This window comes from Eleginops maclovinus, chromosome 18 (genome assembly GCF_036324505.1).
Source record: "Eleginops maclovinus isolate JMC-PN-2008 ecotype Puerto Natales chromosome 18, JC_Emac_rtc_rv5, whole genome shotgun sequence".
NCBI lineage: Eukaryota > Metazoa > Chordata > Actinopteri > Perciformes > Eleginopidae > Eleginops > Eleginops maclovinus.
In genome coordinates, this window is record NC_086366.1 from 1,774,449 (window position 1) to 1,788,426 (window position 13,978).

Genomic DNA, 13,978 nt, shown 5'->3' on the forward strand with positions numbered 1-13,978 from the left:
AAAAACAGCACTGTTGTGAAAGCGATTTAAAAAACTATTTAAAGACTAATATAACAAATTAACATATTGACATATGAAGAATATTGTATTTAAAGTGGAGGGCTCAGAAAACGCGATCCTTAATTGGTCAAATAATAGAGAAATGTGCAGGGTAAAATCAGCAAGAGGAGTATCACAAATGCATAATACCTATAAATATATATATATGGTAGACACTGAATGTTGAATCAACATTACTGTACGTGTAAACAATAATATTGTACATAATGTGTAGTGTTCTGTTTATTTCTCCATTTTAATTTAATGATAAAAACGAAGTCATAAGCATAACCTCACAAATCACTCCCAGACTTTTATTTTGAAAGGTTGTACAGGAAGAGGGTCTTTATTGTGTCAAACCTGTGCAGGGAGGGGGGGTGCGGATGATTTCAGTCCAGTTCAGACCAGTTCCTGCTTCACTGCAAAATACTTTATCTTATTGTTCTCAGTGTGAATTATAAAAACACTCATTATATGAAGTCTGATCTGGGTTGTGTTATTTTTCATGTTACATATTCAGTGTTGAATGTCCTGAAGTTCATATAAAAACCAGAGTGTTACACAACTTAGAAACAGTCATCTTTGTTATTACCTGAAGCTGTTATAACATAAGTCAAACCTGGCCATGTTGTTGTGTCATTTTTGTTAAATCTGGGCCATCTTTACAGTTATATTGAACATTAATTCATAATACATGATGAAGCAACTTTTTCACTACGCTTCTATGGATTTTTATTATGATTATAAAACTTATTAAGACAGTCCCTCTTTTTTAAGGTATGCAAGTATTACCTGAAGGCTTTATAACACATTGAAGTCAGTCATTTATATATGGATAATAATATATATATGGATTAAATTCCCGTCCTTTCTTAGTGGAATCTGGATCAGTCTCCACCTTTTATACTATCATCTTATTTTCTTTATAATATTTCAATTGCATTGCATTTTTATTCACGTGGTTAATCTTAATATGTGTATTTCTGTGAATATTTGTCTTTAATAATCTTACTTATTGGTGCAGTTCTTTCCCTTTAACATGAACAAGTATGTAGATATTTAAAAAATTGAAATATAGATTTACGGATTTAAATGACACCTGAATCTCGCGCCGTACTGGTTCGAGCCGGCTTGAGCTTGTGGTGCGTTCAAGTGCAGTGGGCCTTTGTATACACAACTTGTTTTTACCAATGTAAATTGAACAAACATGCATTTAAATGATTCTTATGTGTGTTTATCTGTCTTTTTACACAAAGAAAAATAAAGCAGGTGTTTATCAGGTATAGGGGTCTTTTAAACCACATTTATCCACTTCATTTCAGGGTATTTCTTTATTTGACATCAAAAATGAGAAAGCTTGAGAGCATTAATTTAGAAATATAATACTAACATCCAACATAGATCCTCTACTGACACATACATGTAAAAGAAGCTCACTAAAGTCTTTGTTTTCCAAGAATCAAGACCTCTTTTGAGTGTTTTCCCACCGGCTGTGAAGGCAACACCAGCCTCACGTGTAGCTGCTGCGCCTTATGTCACTAGCAGCCAATAGGAGAAGAGCCGATGATGCGTCAAGCCAATCAGATACGAGTGGGCGGGACTTTTTAATGTTAATAGGCGGGTTAACGCACCTCAGCTGTTTCTGTTTGTATGTTTTCTTCATCCTCATCTGCAGGAACAAAGAAATGTGTGTAAAAACAGGAACAGAGAGTCGTGAAAAACACATGAAATCATGAGCCAGGAATCAGAATTAGATTCATTAGATAATATATGTAAATATGCAAATGATAGGTCTCTGGGTTTGAGTATGTCTCAATGTTCTGAAAGGAATGTTTTCCAGGAAGGTCGATAGGAATAGACAGAAAGCTAAAAACAAGGAACACTGAGGACTGTTATGTAATTATATTTTTGCAGCATCGATGTAGGCACAGGGGCCCCCCTGAGACTTAAAATTAAAGACACAGAAAATGACAACAAAGAGATGCAAAACAGCTGTTGGGACACACAAAGAGACTCCCAACAACTGTAAACAAGGGCAAAAACAGTATGAAGTGACACTAAATGACCACAAGAAGAAACAAATTGACAGTAAACAGACATACTTATCAAAGAAAGACCCACACAATTACAAAGTTACATATACATGACGATAAACAGACCAAAAATGACCCCAACAGAGACTAAATAGTCACTAAATTACAACCAAAACAACAACAAAATTACAAAAAGGCACAACATTAATCACAGGGACAGAAAACCAACGGTAAAAGACAGGAAATGTCAACAAAAAAAAGTACAAAATGAACAAATGGAGATACACAACCATCAAGAAGACATAAGATGAGTAAAAAACACAGAAACACCAACCAGCATCTGATCCTCATCTCCTGCCCTGTGTCTTGTCTTGCAGGCTGCAGCCTCCCCCCCTTCCTCTCTCCCAGTAAGGCTCAGTAACCCCACCCCCCCACCCCTCCATCCTCATCATGGCGCCCTCCCTGGCCACGGCGTTCGCCCGCCGCTGGTGGATGGCGGTGACGGCGGTGATTGAGAACCTGCTGTTCTCCGCCGTGCTGCTGGGCTGGGGCTCGCTGCTCATCATGCTCAAATCGGAGGGCTTCTACTCGTACCTGTGCAAGAAACCAGGTGAGTCACTATTTTACACGAGGGGGGGGTCAGGTGTATATCAGTATCTAGTGTCTCTACTTTAAAGAGTCCTCTCCTGCTGATGTTCAGGTGTATCATTATGTAGAGTCTCTACTTTAAGAGAGTCCTCTCCTGCTGATGTTCAGGTGTATATCAGTATGTAGAGTCCTCTACTTTAAAGATTCCTCTCCTGCTGATGTTCGGTGTATATCAGTACGTAGAGTCCTCTACTTCAAAGAGTTCCTCTCCTGCTGATGTTCAGGTGTATATCAGTATGTAGTGTCTCTTACTTTTAAAGAGTCCTCTCCTGCTGAAGTTCAGGTGTATATCAGTATGTAGTGTCTCTACTTTAAAGAGTCCTCATCCTGCTGATGTTCAGGTGTATATCGTTTGTAGAGTCTCTACTTTAAAGAGTCCTCTCCTGCTGATGTTCAGGTGTATATCAGTATGTAGTTGTCTCTACTTTAAAGAGTCCTCTCCTGCTGATGTTCAGGTGTATATCAGTATGTAGAGTCTCTACTTTAAAGAGTCCTCTCCCTGCTGATGTTTCAGGTGTATATCAGTATGTAGAGTCTCTACTTTAAAGAGTCCTCTCCTGCTGATGTTCAGGTGTATATCAGTATGTAGTGTCTCTACTTTAAAGAGTCCTCTCCTGCTGATGTTCAGGTGTATGTCAGTATGTAGTGTCTCTACTTTAAAGAGTCCTCTCCTGCTGATGTTCAGGTGTATATCAGTATGTAGTGTCTCTACTTTAAAGAGTCCTCTCCTGCTGATGTTCAGGTGTATATCAGTATGTAGAGTCTCTACTTTAAAGAGTCCTCTCCTGCTGATGTTCAGGTGTATATCAGTATGTAGAGTCTCTACTTTAAAGAGTCTTCTCCTGCTGATGTTCAGGTGTATATCAGTATGTAGCGTCTCTACTTTAAAGAGTCCTCTCCTGCTGATAATCAGGTGTATATCAGTATGTAGAGACTCTACTTTAAAGAGTCCTCTCCTGCTGATGTTCAGGTGTATATCAGTATGTAGAGTCTCTACTTTAAAGAGTCCTCTCCTGCTGATGTTCAGGTGTATATCAGTATGTAGCGTCTCTACTTTAAAGAGTCCTCTCCTGCTGATGTTCAGGTGTATATCAGTATGTAGTGTCTCTACTTTAAAGAGTCCTCTCCTGCTGATGTTCAGGTGTATATCAGTATGTAGAGTCTCTACTTTAAAGAGTCCTCTCCTGCTGATGTTCAGGTGTATATCAGTATGTAGTGTCTCTACTTTAAAGAGTCCTCTCCTGCTGATGTTCAGGTGTATATCAGTATGTAGCGTCTCTACTTTAAAGAGTCCTCTCCTGCTGATGTTCAGGTGTATATCAGTATGTAGAGTCTCTACTTTAAAGAGTCCTCTCCTGCTGATGTTCAGGTGTATATCAGTATGTAGAGTCTCTACTTTAAAGAGTCCTCTCCTGCTATGATGCAGCAGTAGTTAGATGGCCAGGCGACAACCCTGCGAACATCCAGAAAACGGCGGGCAGGAAAGGGGTCCGAAATCCCGACAGTGGAATCCCGCTGAGTCACGAGAGGTTTATCCCATCGACTCCAAATGTAGAAAGTAGCGTCTGGAGAGCCGGGCGAGGAAACGATATCATCGCGCGCCGCTGTCGTAATGTGGCGCCCATTTTCATGTTCGCTCGAATGCTAGGGTGATCCCTCGCCATGGAACACGATGATGTCATAACCCCGAATGGCGTGCTCAGAACGGCCCCAGATTTCAGACGGCGGTTAACGCGGCGGCCCTGAACAGCTCTACGTCAAATCCGAGGTTTCATGATGTGGCGTTTCCATGGCAACGTGTATGTCATCGATACGCGTTGCCATGGAAACTCAATGTTGCCTTAACTCCAAGGAAAATGGTCCGATCGCCATTGAGCGCCACACGTACATCAGCGGTCCATGCCTCAACAGCTCTACGTCAAATCAGAGGTGTCATCCTATGCCGTTTCCATGGCAACGCATCCCTCGCCATGAAACACGATGTTGTCGTAACTCCGTGGATAGTGGTCCAAACAGTACCAGACTTTGGAATATGATGGACGCTCTGACCCTTCCCTTGTCCCATAATGATGCAGACCTCAACACGCCCAGGCCTATTATGGGGTGTCATCATAAGCCGTTACCACGGCGACAGATCACTCGTCACGTTTATGTTAGTACTGTAACTCCCATGTTCATTGTCCGATCGGCCCGAAACTTCCCACGTTTGCTAACCGGCCGACTCCGGAAAACATCTGCGTGGCGTCGACGTCGCTGCTTGCAGCTTTAATTATTATTGTTGTTGTTGTTGATGTTGTTGTTGTTATTATTATTATCACAGAGACAGTTCTTGTCTCTCTGATTTCTGTCCGTCTGTCTGTGTCTCTCTTTGACTCCTACAAAGCCTCAGTGATGAAAGCCTGCAGCATCATTTGTTCATACAGTCTGCAGGTGAAGGGGTTATTATCATCCATCTCTGCGTTCCGTAACACCAAAATCAACACGTAGAATTAGTAATCATCCACATGTACTTCATTATTTTGCCCTGGAACTCCATTCGAACTGTTTTTCTCAATCCAAATCCCAAAGATATCCACTTTACCATCATAAACACTAAGAACAGGAGGTTTATTTCCTCATTGGAGAGGAAAAACGGTCTGAAAACAGCATTTTAATTCATATTACTCAAACAAGTTATTGATTATCAAAACTGTTGCCTATTCCCTCCACTAGTGTATGAAAGCATATACTTCTGGATACATTGTGCATTTTACCGAAGTATAAATACAGTTTTATTTACACGATTAATAACAGGTGATAATTAATGTATTGATTATCTTCCAAATCTGCCTAGCAACTAAGGTTTTTCAATAAATGCAGTGAAAGAAAACATTAAAAATAACTAAATGTAAAGTACCTAAAGTCCACCAGTAAATAAAGCCTTGTATTAATGTTATATTCTTCAGTCATGCAGTGGAGACGCATTGTGTAATGGAGCTTAACGAAAGCTGATTATAGATCCAGGGATCTGATCATCTGATCCGGGCTTATGTTCAGGATTCTGTTATCATGACTCAGCTCTTTCCACAGTGACCTCAGTGTTGACTCAGCTAAAAAAAAATCAGCTGCAACATCAGTGAGTTTGTGTTTTGTTAAAACCAACAAACATGTAGCGTGTCCTGCTTGTTATAAGACAGTTATGACATTTTGGGGAAGAGCTTTGGGTAAAAAAGATGAGCCGTGCTTCTGCTGTGAAGCCTCGTTGGTCTGGATTTATGAAAATACTGAATTTATTATGACTTGATTTGTTGTAATCATGGAAACAGGTTTGAAAGCAAGGTTATTTTGTTGATATTTAAGCCGGTGTTGCACAAAATGTCATCTAAACTGGTTCATATTAGATAGAAGATAGATAGAATCGGAGGATGAAACCCTCTTTATTGTCACACACATGCACACAGCAGAGCACACACAGTGAAATTTGTCCTCTGCATTTAACCCATCCTAGTACTAGGAGCAGTGGGCAGCTATCGTGCAGCGCCCGGGGTATTTTCTGCACAAACGTACCATCTTGATCAGTACAGCCCTTTCAAATAATTACTCAGATGCTTTTTATAATAACAAATAGACGTTTGTCATATTTTTTGGTTGTATTTGCCTGCTGCAAAGGTGACGCAATGGAAAAAATAAACCCCCAAACACATGCATACAACGGTTAGTTGATTAATAGTGAAACGATTTGCAGCTTTTAATCCAAAAGTCCCAAAACTTTTACATTTCTGAACAAATTTACCATTCCTGAAGCAGCACAGCTCTCCCATCTTCTCAGACATATTGACTGTTATAAAAATAGACTTGTGCGTACTTTTGGTTGCTGCAAAGGGGACACAATGGAAAAACTACCATTAAAAACATACCATAAGTCGATTATTGGTAAAATGATCGGCAACTATTTCCATAATTATCATTTAAAGTCATATTTTTGAATTAATAAATCATAACATGCTGTTTTAGCTTCTCAAGTGAAGCGAGTTTCAGCTTTTTCTCAGTCCAGATGTTTTTACATTTCTGAAACAGTCAGTCACGCATCACAACTGAGACATAGTGTACTTTTATAAAACCAGACTTTTGTCATGCTTCTGTTTACATACTTTGCTGCAAAGGTGACAAAACAAAACAAAACAGCGTACAATCTGACTGGAGTTTGCAAGTCTTTTAGCCAACTTTAAGCGTATTGTTCCATGTTTAAAACAGCTGCATGCACACACTCATTCAGCTGGAACAGGGGATTTCTGTGCTGTGCAGATATAGCAACAAAGGAAATTCATTATATTTGAAATGATTTCCCCCTGATTTGTCTCTCTGCTGATGCATCAGATTATGTTGCATGATGCAGTTTCATGTGAATTGTACGAGTCAGAGATCAAACGTGGGCGTTTGAGGACAGAAAGAAGTTCCTCTTCTCCAGCCCGGGATTTCTGATTGCTGCAATTGTTCCTTTATCCACTCCTCACTGTCGGTTAAACTGATGCAGCTCATGCATGATACATGCTGGTGTCGTGGCGGTTAATGAGCCTTGATAAACTATAGCACCATTGTTGCATTGAGTCCTCTGTATGGGGTCTAAGAGCGCCACAGAAGGGAAGATAATACGTGATTGTGATGCCTATAATTCAGCACTGCAATAATGTGGGAATAAAGGAAGTGAGATGTCTGATAGGAACAGATTCTTGATGATGCAAAAGGAAACTGCATCACAAAATCCCATGAAGCGTCACCCAGGTTGCACAAAACCCTTAAATTAAGATTGTTGTTGCAGTCTGACTTTGCATAGAATAACATCTGTTGCAAAAAGCCCTTTAAATTAAAGAGAAAGATAAAGGTTTCTTCATTTTTCTGTCTTATACTTAAGGATTCCCTTAAAGTCAGCTGAACTTTAGATGCACAAAAAACCTTAGCAACTAAATTAAGGGGGAAAAAACTTAAGAGGCCATCTTAACTTCTAGAGTTTATTGGGATTTCTTCTTAAAAAATGACGATAACTTCATGTTGTTTAGCCATAAATCTTAAGATTTGACCTGCAGTTGAGAGTAGGATCTGCTTTGTGCTTTTTTGTATACAACCCTAATGGCATAGGGAAGAAACTGTTGAGAGAAGGGGGAGTTTCTTCCTTATGCTGTTTAAAATAAACGTTCTATAGGACGACTTTATGAGGCATTCACATGTTTAACGAGCTCCCTTTCACCGCCTGAAGGTTTTTCCTCAAATAGGAAAAACCTTTAGACAGGGATTATGTCTAAAGCCCTTTAGTAAGTCCCTAAACTAATGAGAAATTAAGCCTTAAGTATCTTATTTAAGGAGAAACTAGAATGAAAATCTTAAATGAGTGGATTTATTTGTGCAGCACTTTTTGCACAACACTCACAGCTCAACGTGCTTCAAATGAAAAACAACACATGCATATTGAAGCTGAAAGACTACAGCTAAATATAAAATGCTTAGTGTTGCAGAGAAACTAATATTTATAATAAATGAAGCAATTTAACAAACGCTCTTCCTGTTTATGTCTCAATGCTAAAAGAGGCAGAGTCAGACTTCCAGCTGCACTGTGTAGACTCGCTCCCTAGATTTTAGCCAGAATGTGTCAAGGAATTTACTCGGCAACACTCCGGTAGATTTACTGATGACAGCCTGCGGTGCACGGTTACATTAACTAAGAATCCCTCACCGGCACAATGGGGATGTGTTTATCAATTACTCACCCTATTACACCTTTAGTTCTTGAACAAACTGTTGATCTTCCACCATAAACAGAGAGGAAAACAGGGTTAAAGCAAACAGCAACACTGTTTACACTCACAAACAAAAGCATTCTTTGCAAAATCTTACCTTTTTTAAGCTTCAATGCGTTTCAAATAGAGAAGGTTCAGGTAAAGGTCATGTGTATGTTGAGGTAATGAGCGTAGGACTGGTTAAATTGTATGAAAGACTTGGATTATATTGCAATTAGGTTTTGTTTAGGGTGTGTTTTCTCACATTTCCCATTGATTAAGAATGTCTTTAACATAATGGACACAAGGAACTTTATGGAGGACTTTATGCAAAGAAGCAAGAAGATAAACTGACATATACAAACACAACGTCATACATGAGTGTGTACAAGTAGTTGCCGTTTTTTAAAGTTGATTTAAATGCAACCTGGTACAGTGCGAGAACAAAATGTGAGTCCGGTTAAGAAAAGAGAAACTAAAGCAAGTTAAACCAAATGTAGGACAGAGTGAGGCTCATTATACATCCAGCCACACATATGGAACAACGAGTGTTTAAATGTACGCCTGCACACACACATCGCGTTTCCTACGCATGTACGTGTCTGGAAAGTGATGCGTCTGCAACAGGTTTCCTGCACAGCGGTTCTGTAGAGTGTCAGACTACGCTGTCCCACAGTGAGACTACGGTTACTCTGCTGCTGAGGTGTGTGTGAATGTGTCTGTGGTTGTGTGTCACAGTGTAAAGAGAAAGCTGTGCATTCCAGTGTGTAACCTATCATCTCTCCCCCTCGTGCATGTCACCACGCTGACATTCTTCATTGTTCCTGCAGATAAAGCATCTTTTCACTCTGTTTGTTCTGTCACCAGAAAACTAGTTTCTTGCTTTGCTGTAAACACAAAGTGTGTCAGTGCCAAAAGAAACAGTTTGTTTTCATTGTCTTCTTATTGAGTGTGTGTTCACTCATTGCAATATGGTGTGTTTCGTGTTGCAATGAGGCTGATAACACTTAGTCCATTCACTAAATGGGGTTGATATCTTCAAAATGATGCCTTGCAAGGAAGTAAATGGACTGTACTCATATAGCGCTTTATCAGGTCTTCTGCAGCACCTCTCTCGCTCTAGGGAACCTAACACTCACACACACTCACACGCCATTGGCCATCGGGAGCAACTCAGGGTTCAGTATCTCGCCCAAGGATACATCCACATGTTGACTGCAGGGGCTGGGATCCAACCCAGACGACCGCAATTATTTAAAAACCCAAATGCAAACCTCAGACAGTCAACTTCAAAGACTGTGACTTCAAAGAAACTTCTGCATGAGATACAATGCATTAATAAACGTAGTATGCTTAGGATCTCCGCCCCCATTACTACTCAAGAACTTGCCAATTTAAACCATAAATTCTACCCAGAAACAACAATATGATTCGGTTTTAGTAAAAAACGCAGTCTGTAAAATGCCTCTGTGAATCTCCATTATAGCAGGAGTGAAGCTGAAGTGTTTCATGTTCAAAACCAAATCTACAGGTGAGAGAAAGGACACGCTAGAGCCGATGAAAGCGACTGTGAGGTGTATCTGTTGACTGTCTGTATGTATAGGGGAGGCTTATAGGAGTGGCGTACAAAAAACACAGCTTGTACGGTGTTGACAGGGAGGAGGAACCCCTTGCGGTAACTTTATACAGAACATCCAGGGTTTTTACCTCTGGCTCTTTCCCTTATTGACGCTGCATTCATTTGATGAGTCAGGCGAGGACGCTCTGATTAGTCAGCACTTAATGCTCCAACACATCTACATAACTACAGAGCGCTCAATCTCCAAATCGAGAGAGAGGTTTGATCACATGGTGCTTTTAAAGCTGAGACCTTTAAAGTAGAGACGCTACATACTGATATACACCTGAACATCAGCAGGAGAGGACTCTTTAAAGTAGAGACTCTACATACTGATATACACCTGAACATCAGCAGGAGAGGACTCTTTAAAGTAGAGACTCTACATACTGATATACACCTGAACATCAGCAGGAGAGGACTCTTTAAAGTAGAGACACTACCTACTGATATACACCTGAACATCAGCAGGAGAGGACTCTTTAAAGTAGAGACACTACATACTGATATACACCTGAACATCAGCAGGAGAGGACTCTTTAAAGTAGAGACACTACATACTGATATACACCTGAACATCAGCAGGAGAGGACTCTTTAAAGTAGAGACACTACATACTGATATACACCTGAACATCAGCAGGAGAGGACTCTTTAAAGTAGAGACTCTACATACTGTTATACACCTGAACATCAGCAGGAGAGTACTCTTTAAAGTAGAGACTCTACATACTGATATACACCTGAACATCAGCAGGAGAGGACTCTTTAAAGTAGAGACTCTACATACTGTTATACACCTGAACATCAGCAGGAGAGGACTCTTTAAAGTAGAGACACTACATACTGATATACACCTGAACATCAGCAGGAGAGGACTCTTTAAAGTAGAGACACTACATACTGATATACACCTGAACATCAGCAGGAGAGGACTCTTTAAAGTAGAGACACTACATACTGATATACACCTGAACATCAGCAGGAGAGGACTCTTTAAAGTAGAGACTCTACATACTGATATACACCTGAACATCAGCAGGAGAGGACTCTTTAAAGTAGAGACTCTACATACTGATATACACCTGAACATCAGCAGGAGAGGACTCTTTAAAGTACAAATATCAACCTGAAGATGAGCATGTATTCCTTTATTTGGTGGGCTAACTTTTACCCGCAGGGCTCTAGATCCTCCCCTGAACCCGTTGACCTGCATCAACAACTTCTGCTTTTACCTTAAACGGAGGCAGGAGGCATATTTAGGGAATTGGCGCTGTGTTTATCAGAACAGCAGACTGTTGACGACTGGCCCCAGGAGTGAAACGATGACTATGTCCTTTATCACTCCCTCATTTCCTCCCTCCCTTCTTCAGACATTTAACAACTGCTGAGTCTGTCTCTATTGTCCTGCAGGCAGTTTGACCCGAAACAAGTCTCTGTGGAGTTGTTTTTCCTTCTACAGCTCTCCCCTTTCTCCGCCAGTTTACTCCGGCACAGTTTCACCCGAGGCTCCCGTCTAATAGAGCAGATCGACCGAAATAGACTTCTCATGAACTCTGTGTTTACCGGTGATTCAGCAGCACGCCGTCACACAGAGTTCCCCCTCATGTGGGACTATTTCTGGAGCCTGTTTACCCCGGTGCAGGGTCGGAGAAGAGCTTTAATTATATATATATAACGTGCTTAGATTAAATGGAATCTATATAGGATGCCAAATAACAGGTGGATAAAGTACTATACTTCTACTTCAGTAAAAGAAGCAATACTAAATTGTAGAAATTCATGCATTCAAAGTCTTATTTCAGTTAAAGTACAAAATAATTGGCCTCAAAATATACTTAAAATAATGGTACTTGTTGTGCATAATGGTCCTTTCCTCAATCAAATTACTGGGTCATATTTAAAGATGCAGTCTTCATACTTTGAGTATACGTACTTAGTTAGTTTCCATTACTGCTAACACACACATGTGCAACTTTGCTGTTTAGTATGCATGAATGAAACATACACTTTGGTTGTGATTTTATTTATGGCCATAGAAGACAAAAGAAAACAATCCATGAAACCGTAATGAAAATATCAAGGACGTGCCTGTGAAGAAGTGCAATAACAGGGTGGCCGAAGACTTGGAAATGCACCTTAAAGTGGCTGGATTTGACTTTGTTGAAAGGTGCAGGAGCCCAGCATGTGTTGAGTTTGTTTACCTGACCTTCTGATTTTATGACCTGCAGCTCAGCTCTCAGAAATGCAGGGAGGGCTAACTCCTCAAAGAGCAAAATTAGAAGTGAAATACCAAGACAGCTTTTATTTTAGATCACACTGAGACCTCAAGGAGGACAATTTTAAAGTATTTCATTACAAGGAAAGACTGAAGAAGGAGTGTATTCATTAAGCTACACAGAATAGGCCCTGTGTACGCAGTCTGAAGCGGAGCTAATGCATTTAATGCATAACGACATTTCATATTTTATAGAAAGAGATCTACAAAGCAGCTGTGGGCCTTTGAGCTACATGCTAACGTCAGCAACACCATTACAAGGATAACATGCTAATGGTTACAATGGTGTGTGTGTTTGATGGTGTTTCAATGGATATTTAAGGGATAACCAAACGTTATTTGGATCAGTCAAAGGGGAACATGTGATCAGTAAAGCTAAATCCTGAGGTCATCATGCTTACCTGCTAACATGGTATTGTTTACCAGGTTTGCTGTATCAGTGTAGTGCTTAACAAAGGTCTGTGTGATTATAAATCAAGGTCATCCTCATCCAACTGATCAAATCTAATGTCTCCTCTCTCTTATCTTTACCCTGATCCAGAAAACAGCTCCAGCCTCAACATCTCCAACATCTCCTTCTCTGCGTCGTCGGACACCGAGGAATACCTGGAGATGAACGGCTGGCAGATCTGTAAAGACCAGGACGAGATGTTGAACCTGGCCTTCACCGTGGGCTCCTTCCTGCTGTCCGCCATCACCCTGCCCATGGGCATAGTCATGGACAAGTACGGTCCAAGGAAGCTACGTCTCCTGGGCAGGTGAGGAAAACCCGTTTTCAATGTCTAAAGAGATGGATAGAAAAGCTATATTGCCCCAAAATATGATGGCATATTTTCTAAGAGTATAATTATACATCGCTAAGCATATAAAAACGTTCATTAATGTGTCTTTTAAAAGGATAACGAGCTAAGGAACAAATATGGCTATAACCAGCATGCAGCTAGCTAGCATGTTAGCTGTTAGCTAACAGACAGAAAGAACTTGGATCATTTTTAAGTTTCAAAGAATATGAGATCATAAAACCCTTTGAGAAGAGGTGTACATATGTCATTTAAATGGATATCTAGCTTAGAAACAAACAAACAAACAAACAAAAAAAAACAATCCCAAAATTAGCTTACTTATTTTCCTGGTAACAGTATTCAGCTAGCATGTTAGCAGTTAGCTGGACAACCACAGTAAGTGCTAGCAAAGGACATGAGTTCAATGTGTCATTAATGATTATTTTTAAAGGATAATACTCTTGGGAACAAATATGAGCTCCCAAATCCAGCTAATTCAGCAACACATCTTTGCTATAACCAGCATGCAGCTAGTTAGCATGTTAGCAGTTAGCTCGACAGAAAGAACTCAGATAACTTTTAGGTTTCAAAAAACATGAGAGCATAAAACCCTTTGAGAAGAGGTGTAAATATATAAATGGATATTAAGCTTGGAAACATACTAACTACCCCAAAACTAGCTTAATTGGTGGGGGAAAAACATATTTTCCTAGTGAGTACCATTAGTCAACTTGTTAGCATGTTAGCTAGCTAGCAGCCACAGTACCTCTTAGCAAAGAACATGTGTTTTATTTCTTAAATAAGGTTTTAATCAAACATTTTGAATACAAC

The 13,978-nt window shown here is 40.0% G+C and overlaps 1 protein-coding gene across 2 annotated transcripts in view; it reads left to right on the forward strand.

Annotated features, from left to right (window-relative positions):
- Nucleotides 1-13,978, forward strand: part of LOC134879982 (large neutral amino acids transporter small subunit 4-like) — a 59,600-nt gene that overhangs the window by 1,240 nt on the left and 44,382 nt on the right. For both annotated transcript variants that reach the window (XM_063906609.1, XM_063906610.1), the window contains exons 2-3: nt 2,450-2,682; nt 12,907-13,123. In XM_063906609.1, the coding sequence (XP_063762679.1) occupies nt 2,523-2,682; nt 12,907-13,123 (377 nt within the window). In that variant the 5' untranslated portion in view covers nt 2,450-2,522. The remainder of the gene's footprint in view (nt 1-2,449; nt 2,683-12,906; nt 13,124-13,978) is intronic.